Raw genomic sequence first — 20897 nt, forward strand, 5'->3', positions numbered from 1 at the left:
TTGCAATCGAGTTCCGACCTCATTGTCGTTAAGAGCCAAGCTGGTAAAGTGTGGAGCAAATGAATCTGTGGATGCACAACTTGCCCCTCGTTCATCAACAGAAGATCCTCTAATGTTTGCAACAGAATGTGTGGGCACCCTGATAAGCAAAGAAGCTCGGTGAACCAATACTGCCTTGACCAAGCTGTGGCTATGAGTATGAGACGGAAAAAGCTTTCCTCTTCATCTTGTGGATTACCTTGGGAATGAGTGGGAATGGAGGGAATTCGTACACGAACATCCCTGTCCATGCTAAGTGGAATGCGTTTCACCTGTACCTGCTGGATTACAAGTTGCATTTCTTGTAGTGACGAGTAGCGAAATGATCCCGGATTGGAGAACCCCAAAGCCGAGAACCTGCATTAGCTGCTGTTGGTTGGGTTCCCACTCATTGCACTGTTTGCTAGTCCTGCTTAGGGTGTCCGCCCATTCATTTTGCACCCCTCGGACATGCTCTATTTTCAAAGTGATGTTGTTGGCCAGTAAACATTCCCATATCTATTTTCCTTGCGCTGACAGAACCTGTGGTCGTGTCCCTCCATGTTTGGTGAGGTAAAACATGGCTGTTGTGTTGTCTGTTCTCACCAAGACTGGTGAGTTGAGGAGCCTGGGAAGGAAAGGCTGAAGGTCTAGGAAGACCGCTTTCAACTCCAGATGGTTTAGGGTGACAAAGTCTCCTGAACAGTCCATTTTCTGTGAATTTAAAAGTCCTGCAAATGAGCTCCCCAGCCTTCTAAGGAGGCATCCATTTTCATCACTACATGGGGCTGTACGGTGGCGAATAGATCTAATCAAGGGTCTCCCCACTGTTGAAAGAGACCTTGCACCACCTCCAAGTGAAGTCGCCATTCATGATTCATCATGCACAGGCGGCGGAGTTCATCCGCCCTGGCGTTGAGGAACCTGCCAGGTGTTGAACCACCAAGGATATGCCCTGATGTTCCAGCTATGTCCAGAGACGGAGGGCCTCCTGACATAGGGTCCACGACCCCACCCCGTCTTCTTTGTTGCACTACCACATGGTGGTGGTGGTGTTGTCTGTGAACACCTGCACTACTCTTCCCTGGACAGAGGGAAGGAATGCATTCAGTGCAAGACGGATCGCCTGAAGATCCAGAAGGTTGATGTGGAGCTCGGACTCCTTCGGAGACCAGAGGCCACTGATCTCCGCCTCCCCCATGTGGCCGCCCCATCCCAGAAGGGATACGTCTGTCACCACTGTGTGTTCTGGTTGGGGAAGGGAGAGGGATCTGCCGTTGATCCAATCCTGGTTCGTGAGTCCCCACTGCAATTGTTGTGAAGTGCCCTCCGAGATCTGGACGCAATCAGACAGATTCCTCTGATGCTGCGCCCACTGGAACTTCAGGTCCCACTGCAGAGACCGCATATGCCACCTGGCATGATCGACCGGCAGGATGCAGGTGGTCATGAGGCCCAGCAGCCTCAGGGTCATCCTGACCGAAACCCAGGATAGAGGCTGAAAGATCGGAATCATAGCCTGAATATCCCATACTCGCTGTTCGGGAGGATAAACCCGAAACTGCGTCGTGTCCAGAACCGCTCCGATGAAGAGGAGCTTCTGAGATGGGGTCAGGTGTGACTTCGGCACATTGATGGAGAACCCCAGCGAATGCAGGAGGTCGACCCTAGTCTGGAGGTGGGAGACAACTGCCTGGGCGAAGCCCGCCTTCAACAACCAGTCGTCGAGATAAGGGAAGACTGGAACCCCTGATCTGCGCAGATGAGCTGCGACCACCGCCATCACTTTCTTGATCACCAGAGGGGCGCTGGTAAGACCAAAGGGGAGCACGGTAAACTGAAAGTGCTTGTGGCCTACCGTGAACCGCAGCTAACGTTGGTGGGCCGGCATGACGGGGATGTAAAAATAAGTGTCCTGCAAGTCCAACGCTACCATCCAGTCTCCAGGGAAGACAAGACCTGAGCCAGAGTCAACATTTTGAACTTTTCCTTCCAGGGAAGCGGTTGTCGTCCCTGAGATCCAAGATAGGACGCAGGCGCTTGTCCTTCTTGGGTCCCAGAAAGTAGTGGGAATAGCGACCACAACCTACTTCTGGGACAGGAAAGCGCTCGATGGGTCCCTTGGCCAAAAGAGCAGTAACTTCCTGTTGGAGAAGGGCCAGATGATCCCCCAACATGCGACTGGGTGGTATGGCTGGAGGGATAGTCTGGAATAGCCCCTTTGGACTATCTGAAAAACCCACCTGTCTGATGTGATGGTACGCCAGTGGAGGAGGTGATGGCGGATCCTGCCGCCCACTGGCGTTCAATGGGCCTGAAAGGTCGGACTAGGAGGGTTTGGAGGCTGCCGCAGAGGGTGCGGAGGTGGACTGACCCGCCCGCTGGCCCCCAGAGCCACGTCAGTGGTTCCCATGTCCCCGGCCGCGCTGAGGTTGAACAGCTTGAGCTGGCCTGTGGCTCTGAAAGGAACATGTTGGGGCACCCCTTCCGTGGCCACGAAAGGCAGACCGTTCAGGGTTTGTGGAGGAGAGGCCCAAGGACTTGGCCGTAGTCCGAGAGTCCTTGATGCGCTCTAGCGCACTGTCTGCCTTTTTACACGAGAGGGGAAAGCCATCCAAGGGCATGTCCATCAAAGTGTTCTGGACATCCCCGGAAAAGCCAGTCGTTCTCAACCAGGCGTGATGGCGTAGCGCCAACGACGTTGAAATGGTCCTACCCAGTGTGTCGGCAGTGTCTAATCCACCGTGCATGGCGAACTTTGCTGCGTCCCTCCCCTCGGGAACAACACGGGAGAGCACGGCCCAGGCCTTCTCCGGACACTGAGGCAGCACTTGCGCCACCGTATCACACATGGAGTCTGAATAATGGCCCAAGACGCATGTGATGTTCACAGACCACAGCCCTAAGCTGGAGGAAGCAAACAACTTCTTCCGAAGCTTTCCAGCTTCTTGGATTCGCTGTCTGGTGGTGCGGTAGGGAATGCTCTTTGAGATGTTGAGGCTTGGACTACCAAGCTCTCGGGGGAGGGGTGTTGGGAGAGGAAAGTGGGGTCATTGGTCAACCATCCTATCCACAGGAACCCCTGTGTTGGGCCTGGACCAGGTGCCCAAAAGGATGTCCGTGAGGGCTTCATTAAACGGCAGCAGGGGCTCCGAAGAGCTCGCTGCTGGTTGAACCACCTCTGTCAGGAGGTTAGTCCTGACTGCCGGAGTAGGTAGCTCGAGGTGTAGGGCCTCAGCCGCCCTATGCAACACCACTGCGTAAGACGTTCTCTCCTCCGTAGCCACGGTAGGAGGAGACCACATGCCAAGGTCTGGTCAGGTGTCCAGACCACTGGCATCCCCCAGGACCTCTCTCCAGTCCGGATTGTACTCCAACTGGGCAGTGAGAGGGTCCTCAGACCCCTCCCAGTCTTCCTCACCCTCCTCTGGCTGCCAAACTGAATGAAAATGGCCAGGGTGGAATGCAAGCACAAAAGTACCCATCGGCACCGGATCCCGCATCGGGCGACACCGGTCCGGCTCCGTATCCACATCGGGGTGGAAGCCGGGGTTGATGCCAGCTGGAGGTCCGATCCGGATCCAGCCCTGGATCCAAGGGGGCCCTGTGGTGCCCAGGCCAGAGCCGCCGGCGTCGAAGGCCTAGGGCCCTGAAGGCTCCGCACGTGGAGCCACGGGAGGGGCACCACCCACACCCTTCGTCACGTCGGCCGACGGATGAGGGGAAGTCGAAGAGCGACAATGCTTCTTCGACTTCTTCTTGTGCTTTGACTTACCTGACCCAGAGTGCGAAAACTTAGATGAGGAGTGATGATGGCTTCACGATCGGTTCCTCGACCTCCCACGAGACCGGGACCTCGAACAACGTGGAACCGACTGCCTGGCCTCGTGTAGCTATCGGGACTGCTCCCGCAAAGATTTCGGGGCCATGGTTCGGCAGTCGGAGCACGACTTGGGGTCGTGGTCGCGCTCCAGGCAGTAGAGGCACATGTGGTGCAGATCAGTCACCGACATCAGTCGAGTACAGGAACCGCAGGCCTTAAAATCGTGCATCCCTCGTGCACCAGAAGTCGATGTAAGACTCGAAAAGAAGTCAACAAAAGTTACAAAAAAGTCAGTCAAAAAGTGAGGGGGGGTACCGCTCTCTCCAGATCTGCTCTTGCTGGCGCGGAAAAAGAAATAACGGACATCAGTGACGAGGGTGGCATCCAAGTAGCTTCGGCGACGTCATCCCAGCGACCACGATGCCAACGACGGACGCGGAGTCAACCAACGCTACCTTCCGACACGCAGGTGTACTGCTGATGAAAAACTTTCCGGATCCAGTCTGACGCCTGGGTGTAATTCTAAGGTAAGAAATCTATAACTAACTGTTTCTTTCAGATTTTCGGTTAACATGGTGTGAGAAAGTGCCATCTTTCTTGCATGGTATGCCCACACTTTTTGCTGAATTGCTGATGTACTTGACTGAGTGTGCCCTGGGCTCCTGCCCATCAGGTACCCAGGGCCTGTATTCCTTCCCTAAAAATGCATTGAAGCCTAAACCCAATTTGCCTCTCTGGCCACATGTCAGCCCCTGGTAAATGGTACCCTGGGTACCCAGGGCCCTGTGACCAGAGAAGGCCCCTAAGGGCTGCAGCATATATTGTACCACCCTTAGAGGCCCTGTACCCTGACACACACACATTGCCTTTGCAGGCTGAGTGTCTTGGTGCAGAACAAAACAGAGAGTCGACATGGCACACATCCCTGTGTGCCATGCCCACAAAACACATTGCCCTGGCATACCTCAGTCACCCCTCTCGCTGGGTGCCCTACGCCAGTGGTGTGGGTACAGGTGCATGAGCCCTGTACCCCTACAGTACCCAGGTCCATTCCTGGGGACTGTAAGTGCAGTGCTGCCATTAAGAGTATATGGTGCTGGGAGGTCGTCATCACGAACTCCACAGCACCATGATGGCTGCATTGAAGACTAAGAAGTTTGATATCAAACTTCTCAGCACATTAAACCCACACAGATGCCAGTGTGGGATTTAATGTAAAATGCACGACAGAGGGTATCTTAGAGATGCCCCCTGAATCTAACCAATAACCAGCATCCTGACTGAGAGGCTGCCTAGGCTGCCACCCAGCAGACATGTTGCTGGACCCCTGGGTAGAAAGCCATCCGCTCTCATGGGTCTGCAACAATGCACGTCCTGGGCGAGGTGCTAGGTCTCCTCCCCCAGGATGGGCAGGGAAGTTTCAAAGGCATGCCGCCTTTGTGAGTTTCTCCAGGCCACTTGCTGTACTCAGCAACTGGCCCCTACCGGTTCTGACCCCACTCTGGCGGGAAGATCGGCGGGAAAACCTAAGTGAGTAAAGGGGGAGTGCCAGCCTCTGCCAACCCCACCCCTCAGGTGGGGGAGGCGAGGTGAAGCACAACACCGGGCTCTCGCCATCTTGAGGATGGGGAGCCCTACCCAATCAGGACTAGGCTCCTGCCCCCCTCCCACTGGAGAGTGGCAGGATAGGGGGTGTACCCACCCCAGGGAAGGGACCCATTGGTCCCTGACCTCTACCTACCTGTAACGTCCCTAAATTTAGTATTTAGGGGCACCCTGCACCTTCCCTCCTCAGATCCCGAATCCAAAACAAGCAAGAAGAACAAGAAGAAAGAAGATCTGCCGTGCAGCTGCTAACAAGAGGACGACACCAACTGACTTGGCCCCAACCCTACAGGCCTGTCGAACCTCGAACCTGCTCCTGCTAAACCCCAGTGTCTCCAGGAGTCAGCAACCTCGAAAACCCCGGAGGACCTGACTGCCTTGCTCATCTAAAAAGACTGGGACTCCCACGAGCAGTGGTTCTGCTCAAAGCAAGCAACAAACCCCTGGTGACAGCCAGGAACCGTGGCTCCTGCACACTCTTCACCCGCCAAGCTCGGCCTGTGCCTGAGTGGACAAAGACCACGAGGACGTCCCCCCGGCAACTGTGACCAAGAATCCAGCACCCAAGGACCTTCCTCGATGCTCCTGACGACGCCTGCAGCCTCAGAACCAGGGACCTCTCCAACCGCGACCAGCAGAGGGTAAGATTTCCCGACGCGAATAGACACCCCTGCACCCAGCGCCCTGCGGCCCCCTGTGCCCAGCTCCTGGGTGCCTACCTAACCTACAGCTTCCCAACTTACCTTTCGAAGTGGTGGTCGCCCCTGAAGAATGTCCGTCCCCGAGCTTGCAGCCTTCGTTCATCTGGTAGCTTCTCCATTGAAATACTTTGAGCGCCCGACGGCTCAAAAGCACCCTGCACCCAGCCGCCCGATTGCCCCTGGAAGTGCAACCTCTATCCTATCTTACTTACCCACTTGCCCTGTGTGAGTGACCAGGAGCCCAGCTCCCACAGCCGCGTGGCCTGCCTGCTAGCAGCCACCAACCAAAGGCCCCCTGCCCGCCATAGGCTAACATTGGGCCTAACTCGATCTGCACCCGGCTGCCCCGGTGCCGCTGAGGGTGTAACAACTGTACCTACCTGACCCTGGGAGACCGCCGAGTCTATGCCCAGAACCTTAACTCTGCTAGTCGAGTACTTACCTGAAAGCCGATAACTCACTTTTTCTCCATAGGGTAACATTGACTGGATTCACTTGGAAATTCTTCTAAGAGTTGAGTTTTGAAACTTTAAAATATTCACTAAAAATCAGCCCAATAACGAAAACGAAATTACTCACCTGTTATCAGGAGAGATCCCAGTGCTGGATCTCGGTGCCCAGCACTGACCCTGAAAAGTAATTACAACAGTACTTACCGATAACTTGATTTTCCTCCATAGGATAACATTGCCTAGTTTTTGCCAGAAATTCTTCAAAGTGTCGATTTTTGAAACATACAAATATTCCTTAAAAATTGCCTGTGTAACAAAAACGATTTATTTCAACTGTTTACAGGAAATGCACCAGGGTGGAATCCAGGATCCAACCCTGAGTAAGAAAATCACACGCAAAGTAATTGAAATTGCATTTGCTTAAAAACTCCCATTGAGCTCAATGTTATAATTGTGTTTGAATTGTGTTGCCTATTGCAACAACTGTAACTATTGCATTTAAAAGTATATTGCTTATTGAAAGTATACAACTACAGCATTTCATTCTGAGAAAGTATTTTGATACCTACTTGTGGCTCTAAAATAAAACAACTATATATTTTTATATACAAAACAATTGGCCTAGAGTTCAGTTCTTGAGTGTGTGAGGCCATTTGCTGACTGAGTGTGTACAACAAATGCTTTACACTGTCCTCTGATACTGCCTTACTGCTCGACTAAGCTACCACTTTAGAGAGTAAGGTTATATCTAACATTAGCCTCTGCCAAACCTCTGGGGAATGTGCACACTGAACCTTACTTTGGTGCAGTATATACAGAGCCACTTTCTTACACATAGGACTTCCACCATGACGACGGGGAAGATTCAAGCATGTGAATCGATGAAAGAAACAATACCGGAGAATGAATGTTATCTGACCTACCTTTTGTTACAATTAGGTTTGAACATACAGCACACATTAGCTATATATGTAGCAAACATACACAACAGATGTTATTGTAGAGCTGTTTAGATACATGCATAGAATGACTGTGTAATACAGATGTGGTGAATCTGACCTCTTGGTCTTTGGGTGCATCTCCTGCTTGAGTTAAGAGATCTGCATGTGCGTAGAGAAACCCAAGGTCTACTTTAAAATCCATTTCTTGTATCAAGACCTTGAAATACCTATTCAATATAAAAATCACATGGTTATATTTTAAAGTGTATACTTTCGCAATAGGTTTAATTACAGTTCATGGACTGACAAATTTAAAGTCGTGATTTTCACAACTGTGTTTGCTAGCCCCAGAAATGCCAAGAAGACTTTGCTGTTCATATGCTCTCCGCATAGGACGTGCATCACAGAAAGTGAGAAGTTGTATTTTATGCACTTATAATGAGTAAACTACACCTGAATATCAGAACCTTAACTACAAAGCATTTTCTGTAAGTACTCGAGACTGACTAAAACAAGCTGAGTGAATTACAACCTAATTCACAGACAAAGCTTTGTGAATTTGGCAAAAACACAGTACAGAGCAAAAAGACTCAGCACCCGTGACAATAGTTATCAATATCTCTTTAAGGTCCGTGGGCCTCAGACCTGATTGGGCAATCGTCGTTAACTTGTGCCATACTTCCCAAGAGGGATTTGTACCACTGTGGCAAAACAGAAAAATATAAAAGCATTTAATACAATCAAGAAATAAGAAGGTGCACAAAAGAAACCGGTTCCAGATTTGCAGTGGTAATTCCTTCCCAACACACACTTGGAGATCTCACAATGCAGGATGGCTAAAGACTAACAGTAAAGATAGAAATCACAGGAGCAAAATGAACACATTACTTTAGTTTGGTAACTTATCTTAGACTATTCCCCAAGCACCAGACTGGATCCATAAGATCTTTTTCCATGCAGTACCCCAACCTTGCCACCATGTTTAGTTCATACCTTCCCAGAAGTGATGGAGCGGAGCCGCATTTAAGTGCCACCTCTGTACCCTGGCCTCAGTTCTTTCCTCTTTACATGTACTCATAAGCGAAGCATGAACAATTGTTGAATACTGTAAGGATTGTCTCTTTTTGTATTGTCACCCCAAAAGTTTGTCATATTTACTATGAAGAAGGCTAGGAGCCCCAGAGGTGAGTGCAGAGTTACAGGCTGACACCTCAGGCCCTTCTAACTTCTGACAGGGACTAGTAAAGTCAGTACTGTAAGGTATCAAAAAATTCATTACAAAAAGCTTGATTTGATATTCAAATCGGAATTTATGGAACTTGTTGCTGCATGCAACTTTTGAAAAATGTCAGCTTTGCTGCCTAAAGTCTCCTGTACCTGTTTACGGTTGCACACAGGGTCTGTCCCCAGGACAGCTTTTTACCCATCTTGGGAGATGAGCAAACTACTTCCAGGAAAGGACACAATAAAAGCCTGCATGGGGGAGTAGTTTTTTCTCTTCCTGGCAGTGAGCCACCCGGGTGTTAGCCTAGAAAGGGGAAGCCACCATTGAAAGGCAAATGGGCAACACTTAGAAGATGGACTGCTCTATTGTTTAGGCAGATATGCTGGCACTAGGGACAGAGAGAGGAAGCCACTTGGGTGTTCAACTTTTCTGGGGCATGTACCACCTTGGTAGGCAAACTTCTGGGTTAGGATATGGAGTTCTGCACACTAAAAGGATTCTGTCATGTTGGAAGTGGGCAGAATGGATACTTCCGGGATAGCTAGATACCACACTTCTCAGGAAGTAGTCATCAAAAGGCAGGTGGTATAGTAGCCCATTGGCTAGTGACTGACCTACTCGGAAGGCATTTTGTGGGTATTTAAAGGGCACCCAGAACTCCGATCTCGTTGGACTGGAGAAGAGGACCGAAGGAGGACTGCCATACTGCACCAAGGACCCAGCAAAAAGAGGCTTCACTAAGGTGGACTGCAACTGCTGCTAGCAAAGAGAAAGACAGTGCCTGTTGTGTCCTGCTTGTGGAGACGTCGTCGCCTGAGCCCAGCTGAAGCAAAAGACTCCAAGGGTCCGTTGGCAAACCACCTGTTCACACCGCAGGGCCACAACAGCTGAGGTAGCCTGCTGGGGTGAGTTGCTAGTCTAGATCACCAGATCGCCGCTCCTCGCCGGCATGAAGCCCAAGGGACCAAGACCCGACGCTCAAAAGTTGCTCTCGAGTCTGCTGGTCCCGGAGAGTCATTGGAGTGCAGTTTGGTTGCCCAGAAGACATGTTCCCGTCAAAAGTAGAGAACCACTTTCCCAGGCAACTGAACTTCTGCCAAGCGCAAGAGGTCTTCGCAGGATGTCTACCACTGTGGCCAGAATCGCCTCATCAAGCCCGTGGACTAAGGAGTAGCCCCAAGAAGACGAAACAGCATCTTCTGCATCTTAGAGTATCTTCAGCATCCGGTATCCATTGCATCACGGCCACTCCAATAGAAGTCAATGGCAAGGGACCACATAGGCTGGAACTCGACTGGAGACTGCTTTTCTTGTTGAGGTAACTATTTCTTCGGACTTTGCTGGTTCCCTTGACTGGCTCCCTGAAAAAGTTGGTCACCAAAGTATCTCCAAGTAACGCAAACCAACTTGACAACGTTTTCTTTGAAAAAGTTAATAAATGTCAAATTCGATGACATTGCAAACGCTTGTTCGTGGCTAGGTGGAAAGCTGCAATTTACTACACCTTCAAATTCCTTATCTCTGGAAAACTCCAGTGGATCTTTTTCATTTTGTAGTCTAAAAATACATAAAAACGGAATCTATTTTTTGTAAACAAGAGTTGCTTTTCTTGAGTGTTTAGTTTCTTTCTACTTTAATTTGTTCATGGCTGTTTAAAAGCTTTATGCTTGTTCCTTTGTGTAAGCCTGACGGCTCAGATGATTAAAACCTACCCAGGGTTGAGCTATGGTTTACCAAACAAATCCTGAGTGGTTCTAAAGGGATTGGAAGTGCATTACACTGAGAGGTCACACAACACCACCATACAACAAACTCATCACAACGGTGAAAGCAACCTTCTTCAAATCCCAACTTGACAAAGCCAAAAATCGCCCGAAAAGGCTATTTGAGTTGATCAAGTTACAATCCAATAACACTTCGGGCCAATACCCACACATCTCCTGCCCTCAGCCAAACTGTGATGCCGTTGCTGACGTCTTCCGTGAAAAGGCGAGTAAGATCAATTATGACCTTAAGTCAGCTCTAATCAAACTCTCACCCTCTCCTTACTCACGCCGCCTTGTCTCTCCCCCAAAACCAATGCCTCTTGGAGTCAATTCACACCCCTCAATGACACTGACATCCTCAGCACACTCTCGTCCTTGAAACCTTCAAATCACACGTCACAATCTGGTCCAAGATCACCAACGCTTCTCTTCTTCAAGGTGAGATCCCGGACGGCCTGAAGGCTCGCCTAGTTCTCCCTATTCTCAAAACACCCACAGCGGACCCTGAAGACCTGAATAACTATTGACCAATCACAAACATCCCTACCCTGGCAAAACTCCTCGAGAAATGTGTACATGAACAACTGCACAAACACATCGAGCAATTCCAACTTCTCGACCAATTCCAATAGGGCTCCCGCTCTGGCCACAGCACTGAAACAGCCATCACTCATATTGTAGATGATGCTCTCCCTCTGCTGGACCAGAATGAAGCTTGTCTACTAATACTACTCGATCTCTCCTCTGCATTTGACACGGTCAAACATGACAACCTACTTAACCTCTTGGAATGCAGGATGGGGTTCTCAGGCACTGTCCTAAAATGGTTTGCCTATTTTCTCAACAACAGAACACAAAGAGTCAAATCCAATCAAAATCTACCCAACTCCAGTCCCTGAACGCTGGGGTCCTCACTCTCCCCCACGCTCTTCAACCTTTTCATTAAACCTCTGACAGTAATCCTCAAAGCTTCCAACATCCAATATCACATGTATGCGTATGACACCCAAATGCACATGAAAATATCTTCTACTGAAGATATCAAGTCACTCAACGGTACCCTACTCAAAACCTTAAATTGGCTAACCTGACCATCTCAAACTAAACGCCCTTAAAACGGAATTCCTCCTCATCTCACCTACTAAGCAAATCCCCACTGTGGTGAAATATCTAACAAACTTCACCGCTCTCAACTGCACACCACACATCATTGACTCCACAAAATAACTGGGAGTTGTGCTAGATAAGAACCTAAACATGTAAGACCATATCAGAGCATCTACCAATGGTGCGAACTTCCAACTAAACATCCTCATAAAACTTAAACTCTACCATCCACAAGATTACTTCAAATCGGCGGTGCAAGCACTAGTCATCTCAAAACTTGAATACGGCAGTGCTACTCTTTGCGGACTTCTGAAACTCAGTTTAGCCACCCTCAGAGCATCCCTGAATGCTGCGACTAGACTCGTCACTGGTTCCAATAAATTCAACCACATCGCCGGACCTGAAATCGCTCAATTGGCTTCCATTCGTGGCAAAGATCCAGTTAAAAATTGCTTGTATGCCACATAGAGCACTACACTTCAATACACATCTCTACCTTGTTAATAAGCTAGAACTTTCGGGTGGCTCCCGGCCCTCAAGGAGCACCAGCAAACTGCTCCTGAAACCGAAGAAATTAAAAAAACTGAAAACCTACAAGCATACATTCTCTGGCATTGCCCCGAGAATCTGGAACTCCCTACCTGTGGAAACAAGACTGATTCCCTCAACAGTAGCCTTCAAAAGGGAAGTGAAAGCTCTACTGATGAACACTGCACTGATCTAGAAGCTTTTCTCCTTTTGTCGCTTAACCTGTTTAGCTGATTTAGCTACTACCTGGCCTCTGTTACGGCCCAATGTCACCCGCCAATTTGTCATTTTTCTTCCGGATGTATACTGCCTCACTTTTCTCCCGCAACTATCTACCTATGTCTTTTGCTAACATTTTTGCTCCTGATGTAGATTGCCTTACTTTTCTCACGGAACTATCTACCTATGTCTTCCACAACCCTTATGTAAAGCGCTCTGATATACGCTAGAGTCATGTTCGCGCTATACAAAACTTCAAATAAATAAATATAATACACCCCATTTCCTCCTAAATACTAATTCTGGAAATTTTTAGATGTTAGAAAGAGGCCCCGCCGCAGAACGACGAGGTGGGCGGGCTGTGAAGAATCTTTGAGTAGAGTATCCACAAGAAACAGCATTACTGAAGATAAGTAAATTATTCTGATGGATACTTTCAACTACAGATGCGTCACCTTGGAATAGATACCAAAGCAGAACTTCCCCAGGCGGGAAATCTGTTGTGTGGACTCAGACCAAATATGTGAAATGCCCTTTCAACCGGACCTGGCTTTCAAAGGCATTAGTGCTTCATGAATTTGTGCACTGGTGCCTACGTCGCTGTCTGGCAGATATCAAGGACAGGCACTCTGCATGCCAACGCAGTGGTAGCGTCCTTGGCCCTGGTGGAATGGGCTCTCAGACCTTCTGGATAATGCTTCTTGGCCAGCGAGCAGCAGTTCTTAATGCAGAGACTATCCTTCGCAACAAAGTACCCTTCTGCATAGCCTTCCCTTTCTTTACTCCAGAGAAACCCACAAAAAGTTCATTGTCCTCTCGATGGCCCTTGGTATAACCAATGAAAAAGCTTAACTTCTAATTGGGGTCTACAAAATGGAGTTCTCCTCTTTCAAGAGTGAAGGGGAGGAATGAATGCTGGAAGAGTCATGCATTGCCCAAATTGGCAGGCAGTCACAAATTTTGGCAAAAATGTCACTTGAGTACTCAGCACCAACATGTCAGATAGAAATTTGATTTAAGGTGGTTGCACTGAAAGCGCTTGAAGCCCTCAACAAAAAGCTGACATAATCACAATTAAAAGATTTGTCTTTAAAGTCAGGAGATGCAGCACTGGCTCAAAGGTCATGCATATGAAAAAATATCAAGGCCAAGTTAAGGTCCCACTGTGGTCTCAAACGGTTTGAGAGAGCATGTGTGTCAAATCTTTAATAAATCTCATCACAATAGGCTGCCTACCCCTAAGATGACTACAACCCCTAAATGACCTCTTCCAGTGAGGAGTTGGCATAACACTCACCCAAAAGTCAAAATGGTGAAACTCTAAGTTGGCTGTTCACTTCAAGTTAGCACATCCTAGCGGTGTGAATAGCTTGTTCGCCATAAGTTGGCAGGGTATGCTCAGACGTGAGTCCCTTGCTCACTTTGCCACTGGATTCAAGCAAGCCTGGCTGAAGACGGCTGAAATGCCAGAAACCGGTCCTAGGAAGCTTGTTTCCGGTCCAGGGAAGACATGGCTTGGCAGTTCGGGCTGGACTGTTCCCATGAGGCACAGGGTCAGACTGATTTGCATATGGCTATGTCTGAACTGGGGTGGCAGAGTGGGCTAAAGAACGGTGATGGATTAAACCCAGATCAGTTGACTGGGGGTGAGTGCTTGCAATGTTCAACACTCCGTCCATCATTTCCTTTGGTTTTTGCTTAGCCTGTGAGTGAAACAGGCATCCTGAATATCTAATTTCCCGCCTGCTCTGGTGCTAAGTAGGCCCAAGGGCAGGGGGTGGACGTTTCCTAGGTCTGGGGGGAAGCCGGGCTGCATATTAAAGGCTATAAATAACACGATTGGGGAGTGCAGAGGTAACGCCCTACATGGGCATTGTAGGTGGATACGTCCTCCACATAGAATCAGTTACGGGTGGGTGGGGGGGTGGGGGGGGAAACTGCTGTCAGATATCATGGGTAGTGGAAGGTGTGTATCCTACAGTGGTTGGACGCACACTGTGTTTGTTTAAATACTCCTCACACACCAAAATGGCCCTTGGTGTCATGCTTCATCTTAGGGGTCTTCCCGCCCCACTGCGGGACGGGGGTGCTACGACCTGCGACTACGCGGGAGCACTGATGATGTAGTGCTATGTGTGATGCAAGAGGGAGGGTCTGGGGTGCATGTAGGTGGGTGAATTATAAAAAGGACCTGGCCTCTTAGACATACAAACTTTAGTAGGTCAAGGGAGGCTGGTGCTATTAAAAAGGTGGTGCGGAGATGTCCTGCGTAATGTGCGGATACTCCTAATGAGTCAACATGTTTCGATGCGACAAGGCATCTTCGTCAGGACGAGAAAAAGATCCCTCCTATATTTACTATGTTTCCTCTAAATAGAGACTAGTAATGTTTGTGAAAATGCAGTTAATAAAGCATTTATATACAATACCTAATGGTATGCCTTAATCAGTGTCTGAAAGAAAGAAAAAGGAAATATGATAACTGAGTGTCCCCAGGAAGCGAAACACGTAGTACCTGCAAAAATAAGCAGTTCGCCACAAAGTGACATTTAGTGTTGTTTAACCATAATCCTTTAACGCAAAAGAGGTGTAGTGACCTGTTAGGGGAAAAAAGGAGACAATACAAGACACACACACAAAAACCGGAAAACACACACTCTATCGTAATACTCTCAATTGGTGAGCAAATTGGAAAAAATAGGAAAAAATGGCGTATAGTATGATACATACTTATATATATGAGAAAGCAATGCCTCATGAACCTCAAGAACGGGTGGATAGGACGAGGTCACTTGATACTGGCGGGAGAAAGAAAGAGTCCTTTACCTTCCGGTTATACTGGAAGTAAAATAAGTGTCTGGTCCCTGAGACGGCTATGCCGTACTTACGTGCCCAGTGAAAGTCCCTAGCTCAATGTAGCTCCATCCTGCGGTTCCGCTGTGCTGCGGGAGAATGCTGAAGGCACTCTATTTATGCGGGCAGTAATTGATGAAAACCGGGAAACGGTTTCACCTGGATCCTGTCAACCAAGCAACCGGGGGTGTGACGCAGTGGTGCTTCCGGTTGTGAGCTAACGCTGAAACTAGAGCGCTAACCTGTGTTGGTTACGGACTGCTGGAAGTGCGTCTTCGAAAAGAACGTGGTAGCGGTATTAACTTGGTGTCAAAAGACATTCTTCGGTTCCCAAGTGGAGCGGCCAATGTGCACTTACTGCCCAAGGTGGTAGCAAGTTTAAGCTCTTCGAGATTGGGGAAAGTTTATTGAGAGCGGGAGCAAAAAAGAACATGGTAACGATATACACTAGGTGTCAGAAGAAATCTTCCGGTTCCCAAATGGAGCGGCCAATGTACATGATAAACTTGCTGCCCACAGTGATAGGTATCACCTGTAGCGCTAGCAAGTTTGTGCTCCTTTAGATTGGAAAAAGCTAATTAAGAGCGGGAGCAAAAACTCATAAATACTCTTTACATGTAGTGCATTGGGTGATCGAGTTCGCAGGACCCCGGTTTTTATATTATAATAAAATATATTGAAAAAATAGAATTAAATGTATTGGGATATCTCACCATCCTCAGAGTTGGACTCAGTTCCGTGCACCATGGTGTCAGGAGATCAAAGGTCAAAAAATCAAAACCTCAGAGACAAAAGGAGGGAGACCAGATCAGATGTCCTCGTTGATAAGTGACAATGGCACTATGTGAGTTGTGACCAAGGTATATCATCGTTGAGGCCTGTTATGTGGGTACCTAGACGGAACACCCATCGTTGCTCTTTCTCAAAAAGGCCATTCTCGCAGTTTAGTTGTTCTATAACTGTCCATTTAAGGTCATCAACACTGTGGTTCATAGTTAGGAAGTGATTGGCCATCTTGGTTGTACTCTTCCTACAGCGTACATTGCTCCTATGCACCAACTGGGTTACAATCAACATTTGTATCGTTTTGGGGAAAGAGAACTTGTGCCTGGTTAACAGTGACCCAGTGCACTTCCAATCAAAAGCATCAGTACCACTGAGCTAGAAGAGGGTGTGATCATGTCAGAAAGAGGTCTTTTCCTACAGGATGCCCATGTCTCCACCCAGTCCTAGGCCTAAAACGGCTCTGAATAGAAGAAGGTTTTGTTGTTTCGGATCACTTTCAATTTAGAGAGGAACTGCAGCATGTATTCGAGCCCCATTTCATGCAGTTGCGCTTGACCCCGAGAAAGAATGCACTTTGGCATTAAACCGCCCATGTGTAGTCTGGGAAGATGAGAATGTGCTGGTTGTCTCGACAGATCTGGTTTGTTTGTTGGGTCATACTAAGGATTGCGTTGCAGTCTTTGAGATGCAGGAGCTTAGGTATGATGAGGTGTGGTCAAGTGGTTTGGCAGGGAATCTATGGCCTTTTTAGAAGGAGAACAAATGGGTAAGGTCCGACGATGTCATAAGATTCTCAAACCACATTTACAAATTATTCACCATGTTGGAACCCTCCCTGCCCTGGGGAAGGCCAATGATGCGCATATTTCTGTGCAAGGCTCGGTCTCCTGCATTTTCGGCCCATTGCTTAAGGAAATGGACCCATTCTGTGAGATCTCACAGTTGTTTTTGGAAATCTGTTGTTTGAGGCTGGAGTTCAGCCAAGGAAGTCTCCATACGCAACTGTGACCAGTTCAGACAGTTGCCTGTGCTCATTACGGAGCAGGTTGATGTCCTTGGCTACAGCATCAACCTTCACTTCTAAGCAAACCTGGGAGGCTTCAATTGCCATGAGGATATCTTCCAGCTTGTCCTGGCATAAAGTGTCAGGTCACTTCCAGGAGAGAAGTGCTTGCATTAAAAAAGGGGCCTCCTTACCCTGCCTCCAGCGCAGAACGATGGTGTGAAGCAGCACAAGCAGCCCAGTAGTGTCTGGCAAGTTACCACCATGCGAAACGTGGGTCGCTGTCCTCTTTCTGCTTGGGCTGCACTGAAGCATTGTGTATGGTTCATCTAGCCGCAGGGCCCAAGATGGTCTGCGACTCCAAAAAACTAGGCCCGGCCCAGGCCTAAATCATAGGGGGATGTGGGCAGCACCAACTAAGCTGCATGGGGGGCATCAGGGAGCCCTAGGAGGAAGAGTAGCTGCCAGGTTCACGTTTCAGAGGCCAGTGCAGAAGAAGGACAAGGAGCAATATGCCGGAAGACCACTGCCGATCCCCACGTTGCAGAGGCCTGGGACCTCGTCTCCACTGCCGTTTTCCCGGAGTGACTACTTGAAGACCCTGTTGCCCTTACTCATCGTCTGGGTTCACGTTTATGTCTCCAGCGATCTGCAGTGCCTGAACCCCGGCCATTGCCAGCCCCACTGCTGATACTCCTCCTTGGGTTTTGCAACTCCGCTCTGGCCAGGCCGTGAGGGACTTTGTAAATGTAGAATGTGCAGATTCGGGTGGAGGACCATGTACCGTTACTGAGACAGGAGGTCCTTGTGAACTGTTTGGAGGACATATGCTCATGCCTAGAAGGTCGATGTGTCATACTCTTCTCATCCAGTCCAGAACCACGAGGATGACTTGGGGCCAGTCATTCTAGATCATCTCCAGAACCCAGGACAAGAGAGGAAGGGTACAGGAGTCCGGAACGAGTCTCCTAACAAGTGTTCTTGCAGAAACTCCAACGTACACATTTGTTTACATTGTGTGTTCTTGACAGTGGTGAAAATACCTAGCCAGGATTCTCTGTTGAAAGGCACCCTAAATCACTTTAGGATGTCAATTCCACTCATGATCTGCCAGGTGCCGCCTGATCCCTCTGGCATTCAGGAACCCTGTCATACGAGTTACTTACCTTCGGTAACGATGTATCTGGTAGAGACGATTCAAGCCGCAGATTCCTTCACGTAGAATTAACCCCAGGTGTGAGACTGGACCGGGAAAACTTTTTTTGCCCAGCATCCCTGCGCGCCGGGGGGACGGCATCACGCGACTCCGCCCAGGCGTCGTCCACGTACGTGATTTCAGCGAGGTCACATAAGTCCCACCCCGGCGCGCCTACGTCAGTTTTCTTCGGAGAACTTTTCCGCGCCACAACACGGAGCCAGCAGACAAAACTGTGAGAGTATAGGAACAGTGTGAAAGAGAAGAAAAAGGAATGGTGAGGAACAACACCATAAAGTCAAGGAAAGAATAAAGAACAGAGCAGCAACCCTGCCAGTACAGAGTCAGCCCCCCCCCCCCCCCCCCACGGAGACAAGGGACATATGTAAAAATGTCACGATAACATGCAACAGGACTACAACCCCAATCAAAGACAAGGAAGGGGAACCAGTCGGGAACACACACATGGAACATCAAATCTCCAAGACATCCCCATCACAGAGTCTGACAACACCCATCAGGAACAAGGGCAGAGGCACAGCCAAAAGACCCCAAACTCAAGGATCGCAAAAAGCCAGAAGTACCAACAAACCTATCCTCCCATGTGACAACAGGGAGGAAAAAGGGACAGCCTGACAGAAAGAGGGAAAGAATGTACTCATAGAAGACACAGCCACCCACAGGGAAGCGAGTGCAAAAGACCAAATCACAAGCCCTCTCAGAACGGGGAGGAAGGGCGGGCCGTGAAGGAATCTGCAGCTAGAATCGTCTCTACCAGATACATCGTTACCGAAGGTAAGTAACTCGTACATCAGATAGAGACTACTAGCCGCAGATTCCTTTACGTAGAATAGATACCCAAGGGGAAGGAGGGTCTGGGAGAGGACCCAACCCACCTGGGCACAACAGAGGGCCGCACGGGGGCCGAGTCCGAAAACAGGACGAGGAGCCCCGTCCCCCAGGCAAAGAGAAACCCCCCGCCAGCAGGAGGCCACCAACACCAAGGGGTGGGGTGGGGGGGGGGAAGAAGAGAATAAGAAAATAGCCTGTCCTCACTCAGCAGAGGAAACAAGGCAAGGCGCAAAGAGGCCAAACACCCCACGCCCACATGAGGCAACAAAACCTCCGCTCAAGGCCAAGGCAAGGAAAGGAGCACCAAAGGAGAAGTGCATCCTAGAGACTCCAAGGAGAAGAGGCAGAGCAAAGGCAATCCCAGACAGGACGGCGCCGGGAGCAAGAAGCAGGCAGAAGCCGAAAAGGGGAATTCAAGGTCACCCAGGAAGAATCGTCCAACGCACCGCAGGGACAAACTGCGCCCGCAAGAGGGTCCAGAAGTCAGGGACCATCCCCCCCCCCCACAGGGAGAAGAGGTAGAACCGAGCGCAAGGCCCACCGGAAGCAGCGGACAAGGCAGGATGACAGTCCCACTAAAGCCCCAAGAAGGCACAATGGTGCAGAAGCACAAGTTACTTACCTTCTGTAACGACATATCTGTAAGAAACATTAGTTAGATTCCTTACCTTAGAATATCCCCAGGCGTCAGGCTGGATCCAGAAAGATTTTTCATCAGCAATACCCTTGCGCGTCGGTAAGCGTCGTCTGCGGATCCGCGTCCGTCAACGGCGTCGTGATCGCTGGGATGACGTCGGAGTACTTAGACGCCGCCCTCGCGTGCTGACGTCAATTCTGTACATAGCTTTCCGAGCCAGGAACGCAGAGCCATGCAAGACACCCACACTGGTGCCATGAAACTAGGGCCCTACAAGGGATGACCTTAAACCTAGATATCGGTTCACAGAACGGGGAGGATGGGTGGGGCGGTAAGGAATCTAACTAACTAATGTTTCTTACAGATATATCGTTACCGAAGGTAAGTAACTTGTGCATCTGAAAGAAACACGTTAGTTAGATTCCTTACCTTAGAATAGATACCCCAGCAATACCAACCCCGGTGGTGGGTCTGCGAAACCAAGATCACACCAGGAAGTCCTGGAGAACATAACGGCCAAAGAAGCCGTCTCTCCGGACTTGGCTGTCCAGGCAGTAATGCTTGGCAAACATGTGCAGCGAGGCCCACGTTCCAGCCTGACAAATGTCCTGCACAGGGACTCCCCGTCCCAAGGCAGTAGTAGCTGCTGTGGCCCGAGTGGAATAGGCCCTCAGCCCCACAGGAGGATCCTTGTTAGCCAAGTAATAACAGGCCTTAATGCACAAAACGACCCACCGAGAGATGGTCCGCTTGTGCACTGCCCGCCCCTTCTTAGCGCCCACGTAGCCAACAAAGAGTTGGTTGTCCACCCGGAATTGTTTTGTGCGGTCCAGATAGACGGAGAGTGCACGTTTTGGGTCCAGACGGTGGAGCCTCTCTTCCTCTTTCGAGGGATGCGGAGGCGGAAAGAAGGTGGGCAAGGTAATGGACTGCCCGATGTGAAAGGCAGTAACCACCTTAGGAAGAAAAGAAGGACGAGTCCTTAGAACAACCTTGTCCGGATGGACAGAAAGGAAAGGAGGTTTAGAGGAAAGGGCCTGGAGCTCATTCACTCTTCTGGCAGAGGTGATGGCAACCAGGAAAGCAGTCTTGAGAGTCAGGAGACGAAAAGGACAGTTATGAAGTGGCTCAAAGGGAGCGCACATTAGGTAAGTTAACACCAGATTCAAGTCCCACTGAGGCATCA

At 49.4% G+C, this 20897-nt stretch overlaps 1 protein-coding gene across 3 annotated transcripts in view; it reads right to left on the minus strand.

Moving 5' to 3' along the window:
* VPS13A (vacuolar protein sorting 13 homolog A) overlaps window positions 1–20897 on the minus strand; it is a 2314464-nt gene that overhangs the window by 578718 nt on the left and 1714849 nt on the right. For all 3 annotated transcript variants that reach the window (XM_085633365.1, XM_085633382.1, XM_085633374.1), the window contains one exon: window positions 7659–7767. In XM_085633365.1, the coding sequence (XP_085489491.1) occupies window positions 7659–7767 (109 nt within the window). The remainder of the gene's footprint in view (window positions 1–7658; window positions 7768–20897) is intronic.

Source organism: Triturus cristatus, chromosome 2_1 (genome assembly GCF_964204655.1).
Source record: "Triturus cristatus chromosome 2_1, aTriCri1.1, whole genome shotgun sequence".
Lineage (NCBI taxonomy): Eukaryota > Metazoa > Chordata > Amphibia > Caudata > Salamandridae > Triturus > Triturus cristatus.